This window comes from Buteo buteo, chromosome 13 (genome assembly GCF_964188355.1).
Source record: "Buteo buteo chromosome 13, bButBut1.hap1.1, whole genome shotgun sequence".
Classification (NCBI taxonomy): domain Eukaryota; kingdom Metazoa; phylum Chordata; class Aves; order Accipitriformes; family Accipitridae; genus Buteo; species Buteo buteo.
The window spans coordinates 12,794,028-12,820,756 of NC_134183.1; the positions used below are offsets into that span (position 1 = coordinate 12,794,028).

Here is a 26,729-nt window from a genome sequence, read left to right on the forward strand (position 1 = left end):
TGTGGTTTGAGGGTGGATTGTTCTTGCTTTTAGGAGCAGCTAAATGCATTTGGGGACAGATGTTTCCAGAACGCAGCACAGGGTGAGCAAGCAAGGAGAAAGAACCAGAGAAAGGAGGCAGAAGCCTGCAGCATAGGAGCAGCCAAAAGGAGCAAGCAGCTCTTGTAATCACAGCATGGTTGATTTCCAGACACCAGAGGGGACTCCGCTGAATATGCTGTCATTAAACTGACTAAATCCAAAGTTGAGCCTGTCTTCAAGGCTACACTAATAAAAGGGAGATTGTTCTTGAAGTACTTTTATTTCTATTCTCTCTAAACAGATCACATTAACACAATGGTTCCAGATGATATTCTCTCCAGAAATCTAGCTTTTCACAATTTAAAGGAATTCTTGATCTTCTCTGAGGTCGTCAATATAACAGGAAGGCCTAGGCAAAACCAGCTTTGAAAATATCAAAAACAAAACAAAAAAGAAAATAAATGTACCTACAAAAGCTCAGGACATAAAAATCCATTTGTGTGAGAAGTTTATATACAGAAGATTTTGACATGGATAAAAATAACGCTCCATTTCACTGTATGAGAAATCTTGAGGGCAAAGACTCTTCTCCCCTGTGGACACGAGAGGACAGCAAAACTGTGCCCTGTCCAGGCAAAAAGGGCAACATAGTTGGTGCAGATGGGCAAGTAAAACTAAGATTTACAATTGTGTTTTCTAAAAAAAAAAAAAAAAAAAAAAAAGAAGAGGAAAAAAGATATCTATAGCACAGTTGCAGCTGTTAGAGAAAGACGTGGTCTTTAAAGTGCTGGGCAGGAGTACAGAATGCACTGGTGAAAAGGTGTTAGTAGCTAAATAGTATTGCTTTTTCATTACCCTTTTATTCAGTTTTTTACTGTGCTACTCAACCATGTGTGCTTGATTATCTTTAAAAATACTCTAAAAATAAACAGACCTCAAAATTATCATCAGATTCCTAAATTAATCTAGCAGAAACATAAATACAAGAGAAGTATAGCTGACCTTGGTATAAATTGACTGTAAAAAGCCTGGAAAGGGTAAAATTTGAGAAGATAAGCACACATTTTCTACAATGGAGATTGAAATGCAGCCTCACAAGCCCTAGCAATTAAATAGCTGTGTGGATTTTTTAAAAGGGACTTTACATAAATTGAATATATTTCTGTGGTAATATAGCACCATGGCAATACATTTCTTGCTTAGGCAAAGACAGCAACTGAAGAAATTTCACTAACAGACTCCTGGAGAAGGAAGGGACCTGTCTTTACCTGCCTGCTTATCTACTGTTCCTCCATTCTCCTCTCTTCTCTCCTCTTCTCTCCTCTCCTTTCCTCTCAAATTTCTTTTAATAGAAAGAAACTTGCCACTAAAAGACCACAAGGTTCTAACCAATTTTCCTCACGTTCAGTATTTTCACTCACAGGCCAAAGGATCTGTGCTGGAAAAAACCACTGCTGAATGGAACAAATATAAACAAGAATGCTTGAAAATGCTGCAAGGATCAACTGTAGATACAGGTAAGGAAACAAACAGCACAATAAATCAACGTGTTAAGTAACATTGATGAATATGCAAATACTCTTTTACTTGCTTTGCAGAAGTGTGTGTCTGTTTATAAGTTCTAAATGTAGAACAATGCCATCATGAAGTTAATGGCTTTCTTTGTCCTGAAACTTACTAGGTTTCTATATGTAAAACCAGATCATATACAGAAATTAACCATTGAAGAGCTGGTGCTGAGCTACCACTGTGGAGTGGCACTGGGTGCCTGGTCAGGAGGTAGCTGCTACCCATTATTGGTAAGAACCATGTCCTTTCCATGAAGGAGACCAGTTTTCACGTCCCTTTTCAGGGTGAAGGAATTCAAACCCATATTCCTGGAAATTATGCCAACCACACGAGAACAGATCATCCAGGGAAAAGAAGATGTCTCCCACTTCTATACTTTAGAAACTGAGACATGGCAGACAAGAACCCAAAACACACGAGGCAAGACAGAGTCTGGTTTCTGCATAGTCAAGGCAGCTGGAGAGCTAGTCTTTTCTCACAGGACTGCTTTTGCATTTTGTGATGCAGTCATCAGATTAATAAGCTAAGACACGGAGACAAGATTGCCCCATGTTCACCTGGCACTTACAACAATTGGCTTAAAGTCCCTTATTTATTGTGCTGCCTCCAAGGCTTTCGGATTCTTGTCTGAAAAGCAGCATAGCTTCAGAGGACAGTGTCTTCTCCTGAAAAGTGGCAGAGGGAGGAACTGAGTCCATACCTCCTACCTCTAGTTGAGTGCTCTAAGTTTTATGCTGTTTGGCAAAAGGAGAGCTTATAATCTGTAATTATTTCACTCTTAAAAGTACAAACTCTGCTCAGCTAGATGTTTGTCTTTAGGAAAGGATGACACAGGCTTAGTTTGAGTAGTTGGAGAAGTTCAAGAAGTAGCTGGGAGAGAGGTCACTGCAGTCACCAAGGGTAGGTAGTCAACAAGCACAGAGTTAAACTGTGCTCTATGTTTTGTACTCACTGGCTATAGGCAGGTCTCTGCTCCTGTGTGCAACTGATACACTCATGGTCATCCTGCTTGGTGGCTACCTCACCCCATCAGCTGCACAGGGAGACTCCAGGATGATATTATGAGCTCTGACTCACTTTGCCAGTGGTAGAAAGCTGCATTTATGACATTGTAGTGTGCAACTTTGTCAGCCAGAACATATGGTCTGTTTAAGATCTATATGTGTATTTTTCACCATTCAAAATGCATTTGAAAGTTGGAAATCGATGCAAAGCATTGGTGTGGGAATTTAAAACAGCAGAAAAAAAAGAGGGGTTTTCAAGCCTATGTTATGTAATATTTTATCTTTTGAAGTTCCTTAAACTTTTCCTAAAAGTTTAAAAAGAAATCTCTAACTTTCACAGGCCTTTGAAAAGCAAAAGGGAGGATATACCCTGTGAGTCAAGGAAACTATTTTTGGTAATCACACTCAATAACAGACCTTTTCTTCTTTCAGATGAATTAGAAGTTGCTGAAAATGAGCAGTCCTGTTTGGGCATGGCAGCATGCTAAAGGAATGAATCCTCATGCTGTCCAGCCTTCATCACTGACATGCTCCAGAGGCGGCTGGAGCCTCTGGTAGCTGCAACAGCATGAGCTAATTGCCTTAGCTTATGCTGTGACGCTATAACAGCTGGGGAAACAAAGCAAGACCCCATTCTCATTTCTGACCCCTAACTCTATCAAGAACCTCGTTCAGCTTTCATAGTATACGTGGGGCAGGTAACGCCCACTCATTGTTCCTGAGATTTTAGGTGTGCTTAAAAGCAAAAAAGAAGCACACCAGCTATGCAAAGGCAGCCAAATACCCATCAAGGACTACCAGAACTTTGCTAGGGCATGCAGAGATGCAGTCAGGACCTAAGGCTCATCTAGAACTGAAATTGTCCAAAGATGTCAAGAACAACAAAGTACATGAGCAGATGCACAGAGAAGACATAGAGTCATTACTAAACAGGGCAGGGAAACTAGTCACTAACAAAGGAGGAGGCAGGAAGCTACAGGCCTATCAGTATTACTTCAATCCCTGGGAAAGTGATGGAACAAGTCCTCCTGGAAACTGTTCCTAACCAAATGAAGCAGATGATCGGGAAAAGCCAGCAAGGATTTACCAAAAGCAAATCAGGCAAATCATGCCTGACTAACGTGATCACCTTCTACAACAAGGTAACCTCTGCTGTCAACATGGGGAGAGCAGTGGATGTTGTTTACTCGGACTTTGGCAAAGCATTTGAAACTGCTTCCTACAGCCTTCTCCTGGACAAGCTGGCAATGTACAGATTGGATGGAGGGTTGCAAAATGGGTAGCAAACTGGCTAACAGGCCACACTCAAACAGTGGTGAAAAATGGTTTTGACTCAGGCTGGCAGCCTGTTGCAAGTGGGGTCCCCCAGGGATCAATACCGAGCCCCACGCTGTTCAGCATCTTCATAAATGATTTGGGCACAATGGCATTGAAAGAACCCTCACCAAGTTTGCTGATGACACCAAAGTGTGTGGTGAGATACACACATCAGAAAGCAAAGCCATCTTACAGAGACACCTGGTCAGGCTGGAAGAGTGCGCTAGCAAGAACCATATGAAGTATAACAAAGACAGAACAAAAGAGCTCATACAGGCTAGGATCCGTGTGGCTGGGGAGCAGCCTGGATGAAAGGGATTTGGGGGTCCTCATGGACAACAAGCTGAACATAAGTCAGCAGTGCACTGCTGCCTCAGCAAAAACAAATCAGATCCTGGGCTACATCCTCAGGGGCATTACTAGAAGAGATAGAGAAGTGATCATCCAACTCCACTCAGCACTTGTCAGGTTGCTTGTGGAGTACTGTGTCCAGTTCTGGTCCCCGCAACTCAAGAAAGATGCAGACAGACTGAAGAGGGTCCAAAGGAGGGCCATGGAGATGATCGAAGGGCTGGACAACCTGTCCTGTGAGGAAAGACTGAAAGAGTTAGGTCTTTTCTCCTTGGAGAACAGAAGGTGCAGGGGGGACCTCATCAAAGTAAAAGGCAGCTACAAAGAGGATGGAGGCTCTCTCTTCACAAAAAGCCACATGGAGAGGACAGGGAGCAACCAGGAGAGGTTTCTCCTTGATATAAGAAAGACATTTTTTACAGTGAGAGCAATCATTCACTGTAACAACCTCCTGTCATGGTTTAACCCCAGCCAGCAACTAAGCACCATGTAGCTGCTCACTCACTCTCCGCCCCCCAGTGGGAGGGGGGAGAAAATCGGGAAAAGAAGTAAAACTCGTGGGTTGAGATAAGAATTGTTTAATAGAACAGAAAAGAAGAAACTAATAATGATAATGATAACACTAATAAAATGACAACAGTAATAATAAAAGGATTGGAATATACAGATGATGCACAGTGCAATTGCTCACCACATGCTGATCGATGCCCACTTAGTCCCTGAGCAGCGATTCCCCCTGCCCTCACTCCCCCCAGTTTATATACTCGATGTGACATCACATGGTATGGAACACTCCATTGGCCAGTTTGGGTCAGGTGCCCTGGCTGTGTCCTGTGCCAACTTCTTGTGCCCCTCCAGCTTTCTTGCTGGCTGGGCATGAGAAGCTGAAAAATCCTTGACTTTAGACTAAACATGATTTAGCAACAACTGAAAACATCAGTGTTATCAACATTCTTCTCATACCTAACTCAAAAACATAGCACTGTACCAGCTACTAGGAAGACAACTAACTCCATCCCAGCTGAAACTAGGACACCTCGCCAAGGATGTGGTGGAGTCCCCATCATTGGAGTTTTTCAAGATGCAATTGAACAGGGTGCTAGATAATCTCAGCTAGTCTCCCTTTCCCATGAAAGGTTGGACCAGATGATCTTTCAAGGTCCCTTCCAACCTGGGATGTTCTATGATTCTATGGTATTTCAGGAAAGCATGCTAACGACTGGGCCACTAGTGGTGCTGAAGGAGATAGGATAACCCTTGTTCAGGTTGACCCACTATGTATCCAGCAGTGACAGCAGTAAGGGGAAAATAGGAGTTCTAGTCCCTGTTCTTTGTGATGTTTACGTATTTTTTATGGACAAGCACTGGATGAAAACAGAAGTAATCTGGGGTGTGGAACTTGTGCTTTCTAGTCTCTGGGGACATGGAGGTTCTGGATTCAGCTTCCACCAACTTACAAGAGGGTAATAAAGATTATATGAATAATGTCCTGGAGTTTTCTAGCCATTACTATGCAAAGGGGAAAAACATCAACAATATTTAAAGCCAGTTCTTCCAGTATCCATTTCCATGCTGAGAACTTAGAATCTGGGAATCTCTATAGTTTAGGGACTTGCATGGATGGCACATCATTTCTGAGTCCTAAGCAGTTTGAGGCAGGAAACACAGCCAGTTAACTCTGTCAAAACTATTATGCTTCTAGTACAACACAGTGTCAATTTGAGCACATAATGAAATGTCTGCCAGAAGTGTGTTGTATCTGGGCTGTCTCAGGTCTCCAAAAACCCCAGGTAGGAAGGTTTTGGATTTGTTCCCTTGGAAGCAAGCAACTAACTGTTCTGGTTACCATGGAGGATGTTACCATGTAGGAGAGTCACTGTACCAAGAGCTCATGCAGAAAGGGTCAGGGTCACTCGGCTGAAGCATTTAGTTATCTAGTTCTTCATTGTCCACTTCATCATGCTAGATTTTTATGTCATGATAAAATACTACTTGTTGCTAGATGCCAACAATCTAATTATATGTTTTCCTTCCATGTTGTGTAAATCTTTATCTGACTTCAAGGTTTCAAAGATGAATGACCAGAAGTCAGGAAAGTACTAATGAAGATATGCAGTAGAAATGTTAAGCAAACTTTCTCAGAAAGAAAGGTGTATTTGTGACACAGGGGTCATCAGAACAGCATGTATGGCCAGTATGCTAACAAAGCTGAGTTACTCTTAGGTTCAGTAAAATCCACCTTCTAGGATGCCTGATCATCCCTAGGCATGTGCTTTCTAGTAGTAGGACCCAAGTACCAAGAAGAGTATGAACTCTCACCCAGAGTTTTGCTTTTTGTTGTCCTTTGACATTTCCTCTCCTCTCCTCTCCTCTCCTCTCCTCTCCTCTCCTCTCCTCTCTTCTCCTCTCTTCTCTTTTTCTGCTTAATTTGGCTGTAGCAAATAAGGAAAGAGAAAACACAGAAAGGTCAGACAAAGAAGCTGCCAAAAATTACAGTCTATGTGACTACATTCAGAGAGGCAAGAAGACAGAATGATGAGGATTGCAGAGGGGACAAAGTTTTTCTGGAAAGCAAGGGAAGCAAAGCACAGATCAGCCCAGCCAGTACACCTGCAGGATAGCTTACAACTAAAGCTGACAAGAAAGAAAGAGAAACAGTAGTGAGAAGCTAGGGATCAATGACCTGTGGTGAAAACCTGGTGTGCAGAAACCCTTAGCATGATGCAAAAGAAGAATGTATTATGGTGGGAAGGCAGAGAATAGTGGCTTTTGTTGGCAATTAGAACTAAGCCAGATGACCCAGGAGGCCAAAAGCAGTGACACATGGCAAGATACTAGAGGGCAGTAGTTTGTAGCAAGTGATCAGGAGAACTACAGGAACTCAGAACTCCAGCTTTCATGAAATGGAGAAGAAATTATTTTTCTCCTGGCAGCCTACCCAAGCCACACATGAACAAACCTTGGTCAGGTATCAGGGAAAGGAACAATAAAAATGCAGCTATAAATGTTAACAGCTAGACAGGTCATAAGGCAGATGGGGCCACAGATGTTCAGCCTCAAAGGAACAAGGGAATTACTAAGAATGCACATACTGTGCTCTGTATTTTAGCAGAAGCACCCCAAAAAGATGCTGGTAAGATAGCACACAGCCATCTTTGTTGCTCCTTGTCTTCTTCTTCCAATACAAGCTTCTCGAAGTATTGCTACGTATTATGGAAAACAGCAGGAGATGCTCTTCTAGCTTTGGACTGGAAAAACCTTTCCAGTTAAGACAAGAGAAGTTCAGCTTATCCTAGAAGAAAGACAGAAACTGACCAAGACACTAGTGCACTAATGGCTATTAATGCATTTTATGTTATCTTACTGTAACCTGATTGCGCAATTTCAGTTCTGCATTATCAAATGTTTTATCTTAACCTTAAGTCCTGTGAGTGATGTGATACCTGTGAAGCTTAAAACTTAATCTGAGATATTACCAGCTCCCTAACCTCTATTACCCAAAGACTAAGAGGACTCACTATCTGAGAAGCTGGCAGTGGTCTGAGCTGAGAACCTATGTCACAGGGGTCATGAAAGGTGGAATATCCTCCATTTACCAGCAAAAGGTCTGCAGCATGTACCAAAAACAGTGAGCGAGAGTGTGGCTGGAATCTGTCTGTTACATTTGGACAACAGAGGCCTCAGGATGATTTTGAGCAATACACTTATCTCATTACGAAGCATGTAAAAACTGCTCCTGTTGTGTAGATCCAGGGAAGAATGGTAGCAGCCATTTCTGCACTGTGCACTAAGCATTGCACAGTGAATGCACAAAGTTTATCTGCTATATCTTGTAAATACTTTGGAATAGCTTGCAGGTTACCTGGAACAGCATACAATGGTTTTCATGACTGTCCATTGTCTGAACAACTTTTTGTAAAACTTCTATTTGCTTCTCTCCCCAGGAATACATTGTAACGGGACATTTGATCAGTTTGTTTGCTGGCCTTACTCACCCCCAGGAAATGTCTCTGTTCCTTGTCCTTCATATTTGCCATGGCTGGAAAATGGTAATGAGAAATGGTAACTTCTCTTCGAGTTTATGCTGGGAATCCAGCTAAAGGACAGATGGTGCTAGTCTCTCTTGTCCCAGTGTCTTTTGAAGTGTCTGAGGGCTTTCTTGTCTCAGCTCTTTTCACCTCTTTTCTGAATTGAGGCACAAAATTGTTGTCAATATCTAATTATTTACTCTTTTTCTCCATCCGTGCTTGTTACAGCTCCATATTGTCTGCTATAAAGCAGCATTTCCAAGATCTTGTAACCGTACTGCAAGGCCTTTATTGGCAGTAACAGATTTGGGGTTCAGTTTCTGAGGTTCAACCTCTGGGATCCCCAGTGACCCCAGGCTTGAAGGACTGTCCCAGAAAACTGGAATAGCCAAACAAAGAAGCAGTCCAAACAGACAGCCCTCCAGTAGGACATACTGCACCACCAGCAAGTGGTGTGGTGAAAAAACAGGATTTCCAAGCAGCCTTTTGCTGGAGGGAGTGAAGCAGGAAGGCTCTCAAGAAAGGAAAAAGAGTAACATCTGCAGGAGCAAAATTGTCTAAAAGCAAACAACATTCCCTTTCTCCTAAAGAAAGGACATTCCTACCACCACAGCCTAGCATTTCTGAATCCTGCTACACAACCATTCTTAGCTACATGTGGCTTTCTTAGCTGCATTTCTAATACCACTTGGAAGGACCAATTGTCTCCAAGTCCTTTAGTTTATGGGAGACTACTACAGGCTTCTTACCCTAGCTTTCTCCAGCCCACCCAACACATTGTTTGTTCTGTAATGTCATAATTTGTCCTTTTTTGTGCTGCTAAACAGAAAGAGATCCAGCTTCTATCTAGTCTCCCAAACAACTCCTTCTGCCAGCCATTTAGAACAAATTCAGCTCTTCATAATAAACATAAAAGCATCTTCCTTCCCTCTATGTAATGGAGACTCTTTTTTTCTCTTTTCCTGTCTAAATTTCTACAAAAACAAGATGTAAGACTTTGCACCAGGTTACGAAGCTTTTAATTGTGTTCACAGTGGGGAACACAGTGGGGCTGTTCTGTTACAGCATCATCTGGCATTCTCATCCATGCCACAGCACTTTAGGAGAAGAGGCATCAGAGACAGCTCAGCTGCCTGTTTGTACTAGAGATTTTGTGGGACTGGGGTTAGGGTTGCTTGTGGCCCCCATTTCCATTGCTGGTCCCATTTTCAAGGCATAGCTGTGTCTGTTCTGGGACACTGATGGACTTGGACCAGAAATGCTTGGAAGCTTAAGGTAAATTTATTGTGGTTTGTCATCATTGCCAAGCCTGAGCACTGAAAAATTAGGGTAGTCTAGAAATGAGACTTCTGATCACATTTCATAGATGCCTTCAGATTTTTTTCAGAGTCTAGTCTCCACACAGAGCTCCTGCTTCATCACAGCAAACTATGCTCCCAAAGTAGTTCTCTCAGTTCCAGTTATCCAGAGCGAAATGGGATATTCTGGTTGTTGCTGCAACCCTTAAACACTTTCTAATTAAAAAATGAATGCAAAAGCTCAGGTCTGATTAGAAATGAATGGAAAGCAGCTGTTGAGGACAACATCAAACAAACATCAACCAGGGTCCTAGGACAATTCAGTGAAAGCCAAGAAAGCTTCACTGGTTCACCAGCTGCTGATTGGGCCCCAAACCACATAAATAGAACACCAGCCACAGGTGTTTCAGAGAAAGATCATTCCCTAGTCAAACCATACTTTTCCTCCTACAATTTTGAATGCACAGCCTGGGCAATATGCTATCCATACTTGATGGAACTTATGAGTTTACTGAGGAAAAAAGGAATAAAGTGAGAGATAGGCTTTTCTTCTGGATGTAGTAACTATGTATTTTTTGTAAATACCAGGTATGTTCTGGGAATTTATTTCTGCTAGATTACATTCCTACTTTGTCCTATGTAAATATGAAAAATACATTGTCAAAGACAAAAGAAAAGGGTTTTTTATTCCTTTTTTTGAGTGGGGGTGGTGTGGTGTCTATTGCTGTGGTGTAAGGGAGAAATATTTAAAATGTGTATGATAAATTAAATCTTTATTCTGACCTTTCAGACTAAACCTCTGTTTACTTTCAGGAAGTGTAGGAAATGTATACAGAGTCTGCTTGGATGAAGGGACTTGGCTAACAAAGGAAAACTCCACAGACATTTGGCGTGATAGTTCAGAATGTTTTGAGAAAAATAATTTTAAAAAAAAAGTAAGTATGTTTTATATTATGGTTTAATACTTTAATCTTCGTAATCCCTTCTTGAGTAACTGATAAAACATTTCCACTGAATACCTGCACAAGATGTTCAGATTTCATTTAGATTACCAAATGGAAACCTGTTATTTTATTTAGAAGAAGCAGAGGAGGAAAGATTAAGGAGGGGGATTCCTGCTTTAAATGCCACAAATTATTTTCTGTTCAGAGTCCAGTGTTCACACGTGCTGAATTTCTCCTAATAAAATTGAGAAAGACTGTAACTTGACAAGCAAATAATTTAAATCCAAAGCATCCCATCTTCTGCCCCAAATCGCTGTATTCTGCTAAGACCGGACAACTTAATTCCCTGCCGCTTCCTGAGCCTTTTAGCATTTAATGAGCTGTTATCTGGTCCTTTCATATTTAGCTAGTCACAGACTGAAGGATTCATCATAATGCAAATACAATCCTTCCTGGCCTGATACAGCATGCAGCCCAAGCGTTGTTTTTTGTCAGCAGAAGGGAATGGCTCTCCTGAGCTGAATAAAGAGCAAACTAGATACTTTCAACTCGACAGTGCTCAGCTCTTTGTACTGAAGATAAAATGAAAACAATTACTGATCAGTTTTGGTTTGTGAAGCTGGGAATCACTCTCCCTCTCTCTGTGTCTGCAAAGAAGCCTGGCTTGTGCTCTCTGTGAGAAGGCAGTTTGCAACCGAGCAAGCTCGTTTCCACCACATGAATTACGTTTGACGTAAGGGACAGTTCAAGCAGTGAAACAGGGATCTGATCCTCTTCCCTGCTTGCAAAACTGCGCAATGAATTGCAACGAATGCAGCAGAGTTTCAGATAACAGTAAAGCATGCAGTTTATCTGGTTTCAGCTTCTTGTTACTTTTTTTGCCATAGAGTTCAGCTTAGCTGATGTCAAAATTAAGTCTCTTAGGCAAGCACTATTACTGTTGATTATTTTTTACTTTTTAGTACTTTATTGGGTGAGCACTGTTCATTACTTAATTGAGTAATATTACTTTATGGATTACTTTATTAAACACTGTTATTACCAAATAATATGTATAATATGATTGAAATAACCAGGGAGCTGCTGAAGTCCTGTGTATGGCCCCCATCAGTTAATATTTAAAACAGGGAAACAATAACTAGACATGATTTAGGGTTTAGGAACTAACTACTAGACAATGGGGCTTTGTGTTTATGTCAGAAAAGGTAATGGATTATGGTCTGGTCAATATACCTTGAAGAACCACCTGGAACTGCCAAGATTAGGGAAGAAGTAGGTAAAAGGTAATTCCTACAGGGGGAGATTGCAATCACCAACTCATTGACCACCTACTCAAATGATATCACCTGCTCAAAAGAAGACAATGAAGGAAGAAGACAGAGTCTAATTTACATGAGGGGTGAAGAAGAAAGAACCAATCATTAAGGAAAATAACAATGAATATGTATTAGATAAGTGTATAAATGTGAGGATTTTTGAGACAAGGGTGTGCTGTCTTGAGACAGGCACCATTCATGCACATCAATGAAATTAATCTGAAAATACCTCGACTCTGTGTGTTATTGGCTTGCGCACCAGGTAAACGAAGCCCATTTGTGGGACAACACTATTAGTTCAGGAACCCCATGTACTACAAAGTTTTTACTAAACTCTTCATATAGTGAGTACCTGAACTTCCAAACTTACAGTTTATTTATACAAGTGTGATAAATATCCATAAGTACTGAGAGTTTTCCATGGTTTGGTGTCCATTCTGGATGGCAAACTTGTAGGTGAGAGATGCATTAATTCATCTTGTGTGACAGCAGATGATTTCTCTGAAAGCTTAACCAGCTTTCCTACCAACACTACATGTGGTTTTGTACCTGTTTGTCACATTTAGTGGAAAACCCCAAGATGTTAGAAATAACCCAGAGCTAGTATCCGCACACATCGGAGGAGTCAGCTTGACTTCATTTGCTTTGCTGTTGCAAAACTGGTACAGCCAGGATGATAACTCATGCTTTTTATTAGGTTCATGCCTGTTTGAATGTTTTCATGGTGCAGAGTGACTAATGGCTGTGCTACGGGAATCTCCTGCACCCACACTGCTCTCCCTGGGCACTTTCACCCTCTCCAAGACAGTTTTTACCAGCAGGCACAGCTCACTCATGCTATCCAGAGAGTACTCATTAGCATAAATTGATTAGAGACAACTACTGGCAGGGAGACAGTGCTAAAATCCCTGGTGCTGAGCAGTAAGACAGTTCACAACAAAACCAGCAAAATCACTGAGGAAAAGACACAGGTTCCAAGAAAATCTTTGCAGGCCAAATATGGATTATGAAAGTCACATATGCTGTATTTCTGTGTCCCCTCTGCAAAGAAGCATTTCTTGAGCTAGAAAAGCAATATGAAGAGATGAGAGGTAGACATAAGCAGCTAAATGGAAAAACTTAGCAAGAAGGAATGTTAAATGAAGCAAAGTGGAAAGAAAGCATGAGTGCCTCCTTCCTCTGAGGTCTTATCCATCATTCAAAGACATTCTAGAAAATTCTAATTTAATAATTTTGATATTTTTCTTTGAACTCATGGTAGAAGTCATTCTATTTCAATCACTCGAGAGAGAGCTGACTCTCAAAAGTGCACAGACACAACTGATGTGTAACTGTGTCCCCAGGCCATGCACATAGTAATTGCACTTGTGTGTACAGGTTGAGTGAGTTGATCTCTGCAATTATTAAACCACCAGGATCCATTTGGTGCATGTAATCATGGCAATGATTAGCTGTAAATCAGACTACGAATGGTGTTTGTGCAGGAGCAATCTGGAAATGAGACCATGAGTACCTTCGAATTTAAAAAGAAACTAAGGCTGTCTGCAACTGTCTCTATCATGCAATAATTTCATGAGGCAGTGCAGGGAGCAGGCATAAGAAACCTCCCCTGGCTACCTTGCAACACAAAGAAGTTGGACTCAAAAGTTTCTGACCTGTGTTTGTGCTCTGCCCACTTGCCCGTGTTGTCTGAAAAGCAGATTCATCACCTGGTGTGCAATGAGACAATAATCACACACTCAGGAGAGACATTATTTATTTCATATCTGTGCAAAGATGGGTGCTGGGTGGTAATTCCACAAAGCTAGCACACCCTGGAGTTAAACAAGCAAGCAATTTATACAGTTTTAGATTCACCCACTCAGTTTCCAAAGTCCTTCCCCCAAATCTTTATTGGTAGTCACTTATCTGCCACCGTATCTATTGGGCTAAGGTTTTCTCCACTTCACATTAAAAGTACAGTGTTCTGTTATTCTACAGTGCATGCTCAAGGAGTGGCAAGGAATAAGTCTTCTAGGTCTTGAATTGAGTTGGTGGTTGTGATCTCCCCCTGCTGACTCTACCTTTCCCCATTACCGCAGATGTCCACTGACTTCATGCCCATTATCAATTACTCAAATTTCAGTGCCTTCTAGGGTGGGATGTTTCCTTCTTATCTGTCTTTTAATTCTTCTTTGAGGTTCTTCAAGGCCCAATTACTCCAGGATGTCCTTGATTAAAGAATGCTAGCTGTTTTCTGACACAAATGATTAAGTGTCTTTAGACTGTCAGCTTAATATACATACAAAGAACATCTTGCATAGAAAGAAACAGATCATTTCACATTTTTAGGTTAATCTTCAACACCTGCATGTATAACACATTTTTCTTCTTTGTTCCTAGGAAGAAGAACATAAGTTACTTACCACATTACAGCTGTTGTACACTATAGGATATTATTTTTCTCTCATCTCACTTGTATTAGCTCTCCTTATACTTTCTTTACTCAGGTTAGTACAAATTTCTGTTGCATTTTAAAAGTACAGACCTCAGTATATACATTCTTCTTTTCAGGTAATTGATTTTATTGCTTAGCTTCCGATGTAAATAACTTGTATTTTCCTAATAAGCATTATAAAAGCAAGTCCTAAGCAAAATCCATTGGCAGCAACAATATGAATACAACTATTTTTTTATTTCTGCAAATTATATATATTCCAGGGGATTCATACATTATTTTTTCTCCCACAGAAAACTTCACTGCACAAGAAACTACATCCATATGAATTTATTTGCATCTTTTATCTTGCGCGCCACAGCAGTTCTTATAAAAGACACTGTATACTACAACATTTACTCCAAAAGACCAAATGATGAAACTGGATGGATTTTATACCTCAGTCCTGAGGTAACTTGTTAGTTCATTGCTAATAGTAAATGTGTGCTGCTAGGGGCCGTAGCAGTTACAGGTTTTGAAAGTTTGCTATACAGCAGCAAGTTTTGAGGTGTTTGTTAGTTGAGCTTTGAATGCTGAAATTTTGCTGATAAAGCTTGGGGTAATCAAGAAAAAAATTCTGAATTGATAAATTGTAATAGATTGATTTTATATGAAGCCTTGTACAGAAACAATAAAATAATCAATAGTTATATTTAGAAACATCCAATTAAGCAAAACAACTTACACTTGTAGTTTTTAGGAAGAAATCGACACATTTTTTGGCACTTACATAACACTATATTTATTCACTCTTGTTATGCATAGCACACTGCAATGCACACAAATCTTGCTTTTAAGATAATGTTATCAAACAATGTATTTGCTGTGAAAAAGCACTAAGAAAAAATAGTTTAAAGGCTTTTCTGTACTAGGAAAATGTAATTTTCTTATACTTGTTTAGATAATGGAATGAAAATATCTCTCATTTGCGACTATTGTGGATAAATTATACTTGCATGATGGTGTATGAATACAGTTTGACCATGTCAACAAGCAAAATTACCTGCAAGATGTTAATGGTGACTGTTATTTTAATAGCTCATCAGTAAAAATTCTAATGTGCAGATCATGACAAAGAACACATACCCTAGCCTACACTGTCACTGTATTTTCCTACTTGTCACCTTCACTCAAACTCTCTGACAATGTAGAAGCCTTTAAATAGTTGCACTCCCCACCAGTCTATTCCAAGCAGCAAGGAGAGTCCTGTGAGGTATGTGACTGAACCACAGTTATATCACGACCATGTGTTAGTTTCAAAATGGTTGCTAAAGTATCAAGAGAAAACCAGAATTTGTCAGAGCTTTTATATATTAACAATGATCCCTGGTCTCTCATTTCTACAGATTATAATCATTTGCAGGACTGCACAGTTTTTCATGCATTACTTTGTTGGGGCAAATTATTTTTGGCTATTAGTAGAAGGAATTTATCTGCATACGTTACTGATAACTGCTGTACTTTCTGAAAGACAACTGCTACAGACATATATTGTGATAGGATGGGGTAAGTACATAATAATTTGCAAGTTCTTGATTCTGTGGTACTTTTTTGAGTCAGTGGTGGATAGTTTGTAATGATGAAAGAAAAAATCTGAACTCTTTTTTGTTTCTTTGTTTTGAAGTCAGCAATTGTCAATAAAGGTATACCAGCAGTGATACATTCATTGCAGTTCAGCTTGACCTGCAGATACAGGAAATGGGTGAATTGTTTAGTAAGAAAACAGTAGCCTAGTGGATGGAACAAGAAGAAATTTGACTGTATTTGGCTGTATTTTCTGTCACCACTGAATACTATGGTACTATCAGCCACTTCATTTTCTTCCTTTGTAATAGAGCACCTACATAGCAAAGATGTCTAAACATTAACAATTTTCTTTTTTATGTTCACCTTCCTAGCTCACCTTAAAGTTCTAAAGTGTGCTTTAAGTTAGAGAACAATCTGAAATATTGCATTATTCAGGTCCTGTATTTCAGGCATTTTTCATGGAATAAAGACAATGCAAATTTAGTTACACGCACTTGAACAATTTTGTGTAGATTATGTCATGTAATCTGAAAATTATGTTTATTGCTTACTCAGCATAATTCTGCATCTTGCCTGGGCAAAGGAGAAAATCAAGGTTTCCCAATTCCCAATAATCATCCAAAAGCTACCCGTACAACTTGGAGGCCTTTGGAGGTTTTAAATGAAGATAAGAAATGTACTCTTAGACAGTATGTAGGTTTGTTGCAAGACTTGATCTTGAAGGTCTTTTCCAACCTAAATGATTCTATGATTCTATGACTTATTGATTCAAACCCAGTGGCCTGAGTTAAGGAGGAGGATAGGGTGGATGGTCATAAGAACTTCTGACTGTAAAACTTTTATCAATGTATGGTTTTACAAGCTGGTTCACTATCACCACATCTATGTCTACTGAACTATATTGTCAAATATAAAATTGTGTATCTAGGACTGTGGGGATGTAGTGTATAGCCCACTTAAAAAGGAAAAGTGATTTTTAGAAGGATTTTATTGTGGTGGATGGTTATGTAGTTGTAAATATATTATTCCACATTTGCTGTGCTGCACTGTGCTAAAATTATCTACTGAGGATGAGGTATGATTTTAAAGAGGTGTTTAAATTCAAACATAAATAGCTGAAGCAAATGGCAGCTGAGGTTGAAATTATAAACATTATGGTTGGAATGCTACAATATTTACATGTTTAAAGGAAATTTTTGGTTATTTTTATCAAGGCTGTGGCAAATTCCCTGTCAGTTTGACAGTAATTCACATCATTCAGTTTTAGTTGTCTAAAAGTTGTACCAGGCTCTGTAACAATCACAGGGAATGAAGAGAGTTCACTTTACTTCTCTTTGACATCTACCTTACCTCTTGAATTTTAAATGGGAATTGGATAGCATCTAAAAAAAAAAGCCTACTGGAGAAATTTCAAGACCTAAATGAATTTCAGATGAGGTAATTTTTCATGCTTTTCTAATATGACTGTATTAATTTATTAACGAAGAACCATTGTTGTAGAAAAATGTCAATGCTTAAAGCAAGATCTGAAACAGGACTTCAACATCTAAAATACCACATGGGGGAAACCTGAGCAAAAAAGTTTCAAAAGTGTGATATAAAACCCTCTTGAAGTACACAAGATAACTTAATTTAGGGCAAAACTATCTGGTCTGAAAGAACAAAGGTCCATTGAAGAACCCAGAAACCTTAACTCTCTTTTATAGAAATGGCTTGTGTTTACTACTACTGACAAGATTAAAAGATATCTGACTTTTGCCTCTTATAGCATTTGAAGCAGATTTTGAATATGCATGAGACAGTATTGTATGTATTGTTCTGAAGATGTCAGTACAACAGATTGCTTCACTTTGTGCATTGTGTAATCTTGTTATCAGAGATCAATTAAAAAATACTCAGACCCAGTAATTTTTTCAGTGACACATTTAATTTTGGAGTATTAAGTCAGTTACAAGTGAATGTAAAACTCGTAGCTGATATTTTTTCCTTTTGTTAATGGTAAGAACACCTATGCTTTTTTCCTCTTGTTTTACAGTTTGAAATCCAAACCAAGATTTTATTTAGCTTCCTGTAACAATAGAAAACCTCTAACAGACTGTTTAGCACCTCACACCTCTTAGTTCTTTAAAGACCAGATAAAAACTAGCATATCTCCAGAAGTTAAGAAATTCAGGTTGTTTTAGTCTAGGCTCATGAGAAACTGAGGAGTTCTGAGGCCCTGATGACAAATGCAGAGCCTTCGCTACTGATCAACATGACAACAATTTAATAATACGGAAAGAGCTGAGAGTACAGAACAAGGATTAGACAGAGGTGTTTGCAATGGAAACACACAAGTTTTCAGAAATGTCAGTCCATGCATACAAAGCAAGTGCTGTAACCTTTGGAAGGTTTCAATTCTCATGTTTAAAACAAAAAGGTTGATCTATTTTTTAAACCAAAATTATTTCATTGTATAGCATAACCTGACATTTTGATATCAGATCAGAAAGGAGCTTCAGGGAAAATCATTGCTTTTAACTGAGGAAGCATGTACAATAGGGAAAGGCATGTTTTATTGAATACTTGGAAAAAAAACAGTTGGTTTTTTTCACATCTGAAACAGAAGCATTGACCTTCAAGTCAAGTTGAAGTTTAACTTCATCAAGTTAACATAGTAATTTGTTGGAAATCAGTACCTATGCTGAAGAGATAAGGAAAGCCTAAACAAACTAGTCATCGATAATCTGTAACACGGTACCTCAAAGGCAATACTAGATACTCAAATGCAGTTCTTTCAGGTTCCAAGGCAGATGTGAAATTCCACATATGAAATCTTTTTTCACCAAAGCCACTCACACATTTAAGCTGAGAAGGACATGTACATATATGCCAGTATATTACAGCTCAGATATGGTGACTAATCTAGGTACATATTGCAACATCTCTGTGGAGGGTAATATTTTGTCAGGACAAATACAAAACAGAAACTGGACTATTCAAATAATTGCATTTTCGTACCTTGATAGAAATTTGCTGGTTAGAATTGTTTCAGAAAAGTGTTCTTGTCCCAAACCAAGTCTAGTTTCTAAGGGTAAAGGATCTTGATAAAAAAGAAGCTAAAATATATCCCTGTACCCTTCTCTGCACAGTCAATGATGAGTCCCAAGTATTCCAGACCAACTGCTTTATGTTTACAGGGAAATCGAGTAGTTAATATTAACAAAATTAACACTTTCCTGATTATTTAACTATGAAGTCAAGCTCCATGTGATTAAAACAGAATTCTTAATTTTTTCATCCTCATGCCATCTCCCAACCTTTGTCATTCCTCTGCTCTCCCAGTAAGCTGTGTTTATTGAGTGCTCTGAGTGGTGTTTTCATACAAGACTTCCTGTGGTTTCTTACAATCAGGTAGTGCTTAAATCTTTAGTTTAGTCTACTTGATGGAGGAGGGGATTAATTTTATCCAACAAGGTCAAATTTAGGTAATTAATATTGAGACTCTCTCTAGAATCAAAGGAAGAAGACAAGTACATTTGAAGAGTGAATTATTTCAATGTTTAAGAGAAGTAGGATATTAACTTAACCCTTTCATGCATCTCTAGATACAGTCACATTGGAACTTGCCTTATTTTCTACAGCATCCTTTTTTCCTGGCTTTACCTGTATTCATCCACTATGCTGCTGTAAAGATTATTTTTCAGGCTTGAAGTTTTGAACATGCTATCCCATTTTTGACATCCCTCCTTTTCCTCTTGTGCTTCTTCCTCATTAGGCATTAACTACTTTCCTTCACTTTCACACTCATTCCCATCCTTCCTCATCTATTAAAAGTTTCTGTAAAAGCATAACACCACATTTCATTGTCCATTGCCAAGCCTCTGGGCTTTCTCCTCTGCTGCACCTTACACTTTAGAGGGTCCTTCTCACCATCCATGCCTTGATTTCTCTGTTCCCTCTCACAATCCTCTTTAAAGATCCCTTATGCTGTATTAATATGGTTGTATTAACATGCAGGCTTCTGACACATCAAGACCACTGTCTTTCGCTCTGGTTAGTGTTGTCTCCTTGCTTCCTCACTCTTCCCACCTTTCTAAATCCATTTGTTGCTTTGATCACCAGATTGTTGGAACAGGGACTAATCATTTTATTCCTTCTTCAAACTACAGTAAGACAAGTCTGTTCAGAAATTTGCTCGCTACTGTGAGAGCATAAATAATAATGATCATCTCTCTGTCAGTCCCCTTCATTGCTCTCATATTCATATGTGTCATATTCACCTATTTCCTAAAGGTCTTTTCCCACTATTTAGCTTAATTTCTTATTTATATTTATTAGAATTACTACTAAGATGGGACATCTGGCACCTATTTTACAGATATTTGTAGTACTGCTGCTGCTGACCCAGCAGGGGAGAACCATGCTTACACCTACTGAGACACAGTTCCTCAGCTACTGTCCAGGAACTGCACTTGATGACATTACCTCATCCTCCTTGGTGTCATCTTTCCCCATGGGACAACCTCATATTCCCCTGGATGTGTAGCTCCCTTCCCTAGTGATCCATGCCTTGATTGTTCTCTCAGACTTGTTGCACCAATGCCATCTCCCACCCAAGTGAGACCCTTTCTCTCTCTTTCCTCAATTTACCCACTCAGAGGTCTATTATCTCTGAGAATATATTGATTCTGGGCCTTTCCCTGTATTGACACACTCCAACTGTCCCCATGACTGTAGCTCGTGTCCCAGAATCCTGAATAGATCCTGTTCTGGCCCCAGTGACCCACATCTCTTTTCCTCATCCACCAGAAAATCTCCTGTGTGTTATTGGGCTGAGAATCCAGTCAAACACCTGCCTTTTGTAGCTTACGTGCCTTGTGCTTGTGATTGAAACTTGTGTCTGCACATTTGTAGACCACTGGAATAGTGTAGTAATCCTTTACTTCAGGGTTTTTTTTTTTCAGTCTGCAGTCTATGATCTCCCAGAGGGGGAGCAACAATAGGGCAATGGGGACCATGTATTATATATAAGGCGTCCAAGAAAGGTAAGCCAGGTAAACAAGTCTTTGTCTGTTGTTTTAATTAACTAGACAGAGTTCCATGCCTCCACTGAAAACTCTTTAAGGTTCAACAAATAAAAATGTTAACAACTGGTGCCTTAGGCAGTCTGTGAGGCCTCAAGTGCCAATTATTTTGAATTCTCAGGATCAGGAATTGGGAAGATTTGGAAAGGTCAGCAGTGTATGTGTGTATATATATGTATATATCAGTCTGAAAATGCAAGATTCAACTATACAATGATATTTCATTTTGTATTAGACTTACAAATGGGGAAAGCCAGGATCAGGCTGATTTTTGCACAACTTCAAATAGAAGACCGAAAAGTATGTGTCTTGGCACCACACACTACTGTAACATATCTGTGTTTTGTATGAACCATTCTGCAAGCTTGGCTGTAATTGACTCCTTTTCTTTTCAGTTGTTCCTATCCTGTTTGTTGGCCCTTGGGGAATAAGCAGATCAAAACTGGAGAACACAGGGTAGGTTACTAAATAAAATGTGCCTTAGAATACTGGCTTTCTGTTTGCTTAATTTTTCTGGAAGCCCTTGACAGTAATTGGCACAAGTATTCCCTACTAGATTATATTAAGATTATACAGCACCTATTAATATTTGTTACATCTTCTAGGTTAATTTTAGTACTTTTACATTAAGCTACTTCTAGGAATTCTTAGATTTACTTATGCATAAATCAAGAAGTAGAATGAACATTCGCTGTTCCTGAAATGAAAGCTATTGCATCCAATGTTCATCCACTTACATAAGCAAATTTTCAGCACAAACATCTTCATGGAGAGCATCTTGTTAGTAAGAAATGGAGACCAGTGCTTTCCTTGGAGACCATCTACACTTTGAGTTTAATTAGTATTCACTGCCATTTTGAAAAAAAAAAAAAAAAAAAGTTGTTATGTAGAATAATGACAAAAACTGATATTCACTAAAAGCTGAGATTAAGTGATTGTGTTCAGTATTCAGTGAATGAATCAGAATAACTTGCACTAGTAAGCATCAGTTTTCCAGTCTTCTGGTCTTCAATGATGCTGTTAATGGCATCACATAAACTTTGAGGTTTATGTATGATTTCTTTTCTTCCTCTTTATTATTCATGGTTCCTAGAGAGTTTTGTTTGGAACACCAATATAGTTAGTAAGCAAGAACATCAGGAACCAAATCATAATTATAGTTTCATAGAGTTAGATGTTATATAGACAGTAAATGACAAGCCAAGACCTACAGAGTTTCAGGCTAACTAGCAAGAAGGAACATGTGCATAGGACAAATTAGAAGGTTAGAGCAGGAGAAAAGGAGACAGCTTCAAGGAAACAGTATCCATACTTTTTAGCAGGTCAAGAACCATGGTCACAATACATAGTTTACCCATTTCCAGCTTCCAGTTTCAGACAGATAAATTTGAGTAAGATGAATTCCATTATGAGGGTTTGGTGCCATGTACAGTTGTGTGGATCGAAAGACTGAGTTTGCCAGATAGTTCTGAAGTTCGCAGTCTAGGGAAACCTCTCTCAACATTCTGGTGGAAAGATCTTCAAAATAAATACAATTCCAGTTGTTGATGAGACTCTTCCTAGTTTCACTCAATTTCTCCTGAGTGCTACCTGAAAAAGATGAACTTTGTCAACTTCCTTTTGAAATATATATATAGGTTATGTAAGCTTTCTAATTTTTATCTATGAAAATAATGTAATTATACTTTAAATTATTCTTCAGATGCTGGGCAACAAATGAACACATGGGAATCTGGTGGATCATCCGAGGACCAGTGTTGTTCTCCATTGCAGTAAGAATTATTTCATCTGTTCCTAATAACATGCACAAGTGTGATTGTCTTTTGTGACCCTTTCTCCAGGTATAATCCAATTCTTGGATTAGAAAAGATGAGACAGAAAAAATTGTAAATGAAGTTTCTTACTGTGGGTGGATGGGTGTAGCTTCCTTTCCGTCTATCTACAAACAGCAAAGATTTCAGTGTCAGCCTCTCAAAACACTGCTGTTTATCTGTGCAGTAAATTCTGCACAGCTCCATCTATATAAAAGATGGAGCCTTTTGCTTCTCATATATTTTACTTATATTTTTACCCTCATTTTCTCAGTAAGCAGGTTACTTAGGAGAGTGCTACCATGTGGTGAGCACCACTAGAAAGCTCCTAATTCTCTATAGAGGAAGATCTTATGATAACAAAGATGAAGAGAAGTAGCAACATATGTACTGATGGTCAGGAGTAGAAAACATTCATTTAATGAAAAAAAAATGAAGCATAGCATGACAAGACTGAGTTATGAATTTTTTTCTTAAACAAATGCAAAAAAGCATACAGCTGAAATGCGGTGATAATGAAGAGACAGAAATAGCATGATCAAAACAACTCATGAGGACATAATTATGAACACAGAATTTTGATAGGTGGGACTATGGTTTGTGTCTGGAATACCTCATATTCCCACACAGTCAGCAAGGCATAAAAGGATTAGAGCAATAAGTGATTTTGTTAGCTAGACAGACAGCAAATGTTGTAGAGGAGAAATGTACCTTACTCATGCTACTGTGTATGGGAAGTAGAAGAAGGATTGCTCAAAGTGTAATATTGAGGAATTGATACATTCAATGCATCAGTTGGAAAGGGAGGTATTGGTTTCTGTCACACTGAGAAAAGATCTGGAAATTAAAACTTTAGAGAAGAAATAATGGACTTTGTTTTGCTGCTGCTGAGTTGGAGAGAACTGTGTGAGAGAGAAAGTGGGAATAGTTGGAACTGAGCCGTGAAACAGAGAAACACACTTATTAGCCATCAAAAAAAGTAAATAATTAGAAGGACAATGAAGAACTCTCTATCAAAAACAAACAAACAAACAAACAAACAAAAAAACCATTGCAGTGGAGAGAAGAGCCAGAAAAGAAAGCAAAAAGGCTTGAGAGGTGAGAGGAGGCAAAAGCCAAAAGAAAGACTGAAACTGTCTCAAAACTGAGGGAACGGTCAAGATGGATGAAGTCCAGACCTGAGGGGATCTGAACAAATTTCTTCCTGGATATGTCTAATTCTGAAAGAAGACTCAGTCTTTAGTTTATTTTTTGAGGGCCTGAGCAGAAAATACACAGCTAGTAGAACATGACCAGCAGAAAGAAATAATAGCATTTCTGTTACATCAAAGAGATCAAGTGGTTTGCTTTTGTTGTAAGAATATTAAGTTCACTGATGTTAGTATGCTCGACTCAGAGCAAGTCCCCTAAATAATAGGAAATTAAACAGACCTAAGAGCCAGGAATGCATTCTGAAGTAATTTGAAGACTAGGACTGGGTGGACACAATCAGTAATTTAAAAATACCTTTTAATTAAGCTATTTCTGCACAATTTCCTTTTAGCCAGTGACTCAATAGGGCATAAACTTTGCTGGTGTAAATCAGTGCAAAGAACTGAGGATGTGAACCACTGTTTTTAGCAAGAGAAGTAATGTCAAGATTGCATGTTACAACAAGAACACAGCATGTTAGAGGAAGTGATTATTCATCTCTGTTCAGCACTTGTGAAAGCCCATCTGGAATATCATATCCATTTTTAAGATGTTAGCATACTTGAGACAGTCCAGCAGAGGCCATCAAGACTATTGGGACCTGGAGCACATGATGTACAAGAAAAGGCTGAGAGAACTTGGTTTGATCAGACTTAAGAAGAGAAGGCTAAGAGGGGATCCAATTGTTGTCTTCAGTAGCAATAACAATGGAGGCATATGGGGCCAGAAGGGTACAGCAAAAGGATGGTAAAAAATAGACAAAAGCTGTAACATATGAAGTTCAGGCTAGATACAAAGAAATTTCTAAAGATAACTTTCTAACCTTAATTCAGATGTTCATGTCACTACTTGGAGAGCTCCTGTCATCATCACCCAAAATTAGGGGAAAAAACATTTTCCTGGGTTTTTTTTCCTTCATTTTTCATTGTAATTAATGACATTTTTGTCCTTTGACATTTGGGAACAAGTAAGATATAGTTTCCTACTACAGACCAATACACAGAAATATCAAGGTGGACGTAAAGTGACAGAAGGGATAAACTTTTGTTCAAAAATCCCTCTAACTAAAGTTGGCAAAAAGAGAGGTCACCTTAGATTTATATGTAAATAGATAGACACACATGTATGTTATTCCTCTAACATAATTTTAATCCCTGTTTTTTAATATTACATTTGGGAATCTTCTGCCTTGGTGTTATTTCACAGATACAAATAGCCCCAGCAGTTTAATTTATTCTAAGCATGTAGCCTCTGATCATTACCAGTGCTTATAGTCATTAAATATTAGAAAATATAGAAAAAGTCTAAAAGATACAGCATTATCAGTTAGACTTCATGGACTTCTTTCTACAGAAGAACAAGCAGCACCTAGAGGACAGTTGAAGCTGTTTCACCTCCCAGCAATGTGTATAGAGGACCAGGCTCAGCTTCTTCCTGGGATGGCTTTCTTAAACCTAATTGCCTGTCTGTTGAGTCTTGTAGTATTGAGTCCTTGAAGTGGTGAAGGAACTCCCATATCTTCACCCATTGCTTCTTGTGTGTTTTGATACCAACACTCATTTTAGAAAGGGCTGTAAACTTTCTGAATAACTGTCACTAAGACATCCCATTGCTGTTACATTGCAGAACATTCTGTCTGTGATTGTTCCTCAGGATCATACTGAGTGACCTTTACTTGGAAATTACTTCTAAGGCAAACAGGAAATATATGTGCAGACCTGATATCACAGAATCCAGTTTGCCAGTGTACATGATAGTGGCCAGCAGTGGAACTGAATGTGGGGAGGTTCCTTCTGTGGCTTGATCAGCATCAGTGTGACTCCACCACTGATACTATGGGAAAGGCAGGGAAGGAATCAATGAGAACTGAAATTGAAAGGTTAAGCAAAAGGGATGATATCAGATTGCAATATAATGGACATCAGATGTGACTACAAATGGGGAAGAAGAAGGAGCAAAGAGTGGTGAAGACGAATTAAGAGGATGCTCAGCAAGATTAATTGAATAGAGGGACAGACACAGTATGGAGGCAAGAGAACTACATAGTGGGCAGAAATGAAGGGGTTAGAGACCCAGAGTGAGATCATGTAATAACCAGACAGGATGTTCTCAATATCCTGTTCTTGAATATAATTCAGCAAATTTATCTAAAATCCACTGGTGAAATGTGCATCAGCACTACCTAATGATGGTTATGCATGGATTATAAAAGCCAGGTACTGCAGCTGGACCTCGTCCTCATAGGGTATAAGTTGGTGTACAGGCCAAAAGTTCCTAACCTTTTTCTTGTGAAACATCAGAAATGCAAAGTTCATATTTCCTTTTTTGATCTTATTGAACCTTATTCCACAGTCCTGTTTTGTTTAAAATATAATGAAAAGAGTCATGAAGAAAGCACCATGCTAGCTTATACATTGCTATTTCCTGAGCAGCTCTACTCATCTATAGACAGCCTGGAAAAGAATGATGGCACCTCAGTTTTATATATATTATTGCCATCCAGAAATTTCAGAGTACTTCAAAAAGATAGTCATTATCTGAGTTTGGTGGTGGAGAATTGGAAGAGACTATGACAGAAGTAGTTCTTAACACTGATCTTAAAAACTCCATGTACCATTTTGGTTTCTTTGTCCCACATTAGATAAGAAATTAAGTACTAGAGTTCTTGACATAGCTAACATTTTAGGTTTTATATTGAAATGGCTGTTTCTAGCTGTAATCCCAGGTTGCTACTAAATAGTTTTACATTTTTAATGTGGGGTAGGAGATAGGAGATAATTTTCATAATATCAGTAGTTATGATAGGATCA

At 38.9% G+C, this 26,729-nt stretch overlaps 1 protein-coding gene across 1 annotated transcript in view; it reads left to right on the forward strand.

Annotated features, from left to right (window-relative positions):
• The window catches only part of GLP2R (glucagon like peptide 2 receptor), a 51,559-nt gene that overhangs the window by 11,135 nt on the left and 13,695 nt on the right, over positions 1-26,729 (forward strand). The window contains exons 3-10 of the mRNA XM_075044809.1: positions 1,430-1,538; positions 8,207-8,311; positions 10,402-10,523; positions 14,231-14,337; positions 14,579-14,735; positions 15,671-15,830; positions 21,313-21,373; positions 22,620-22,689. Coding sequence (XP_074900910.1) covers positions 1,430-1,538; positions 8,207-8,311; positions 10,402-10,523; positions 14,231-14,337; positions 14,579-14,735; positions 15,671-15,830; positions 21,313-21,373; positions 22,620-22,689 — 891 coding nt within the window. The remainder of the gene's footprint in view (positions 1-1,429; positions 1,539-8,206; positions 8,312-10,401; positions 10,524-14,230; positions 14,338-14,578; positions 14,736-15,670; positions 15,831-21,312; positions 21,374-22,619; positions 22,690-26,729) is intronic.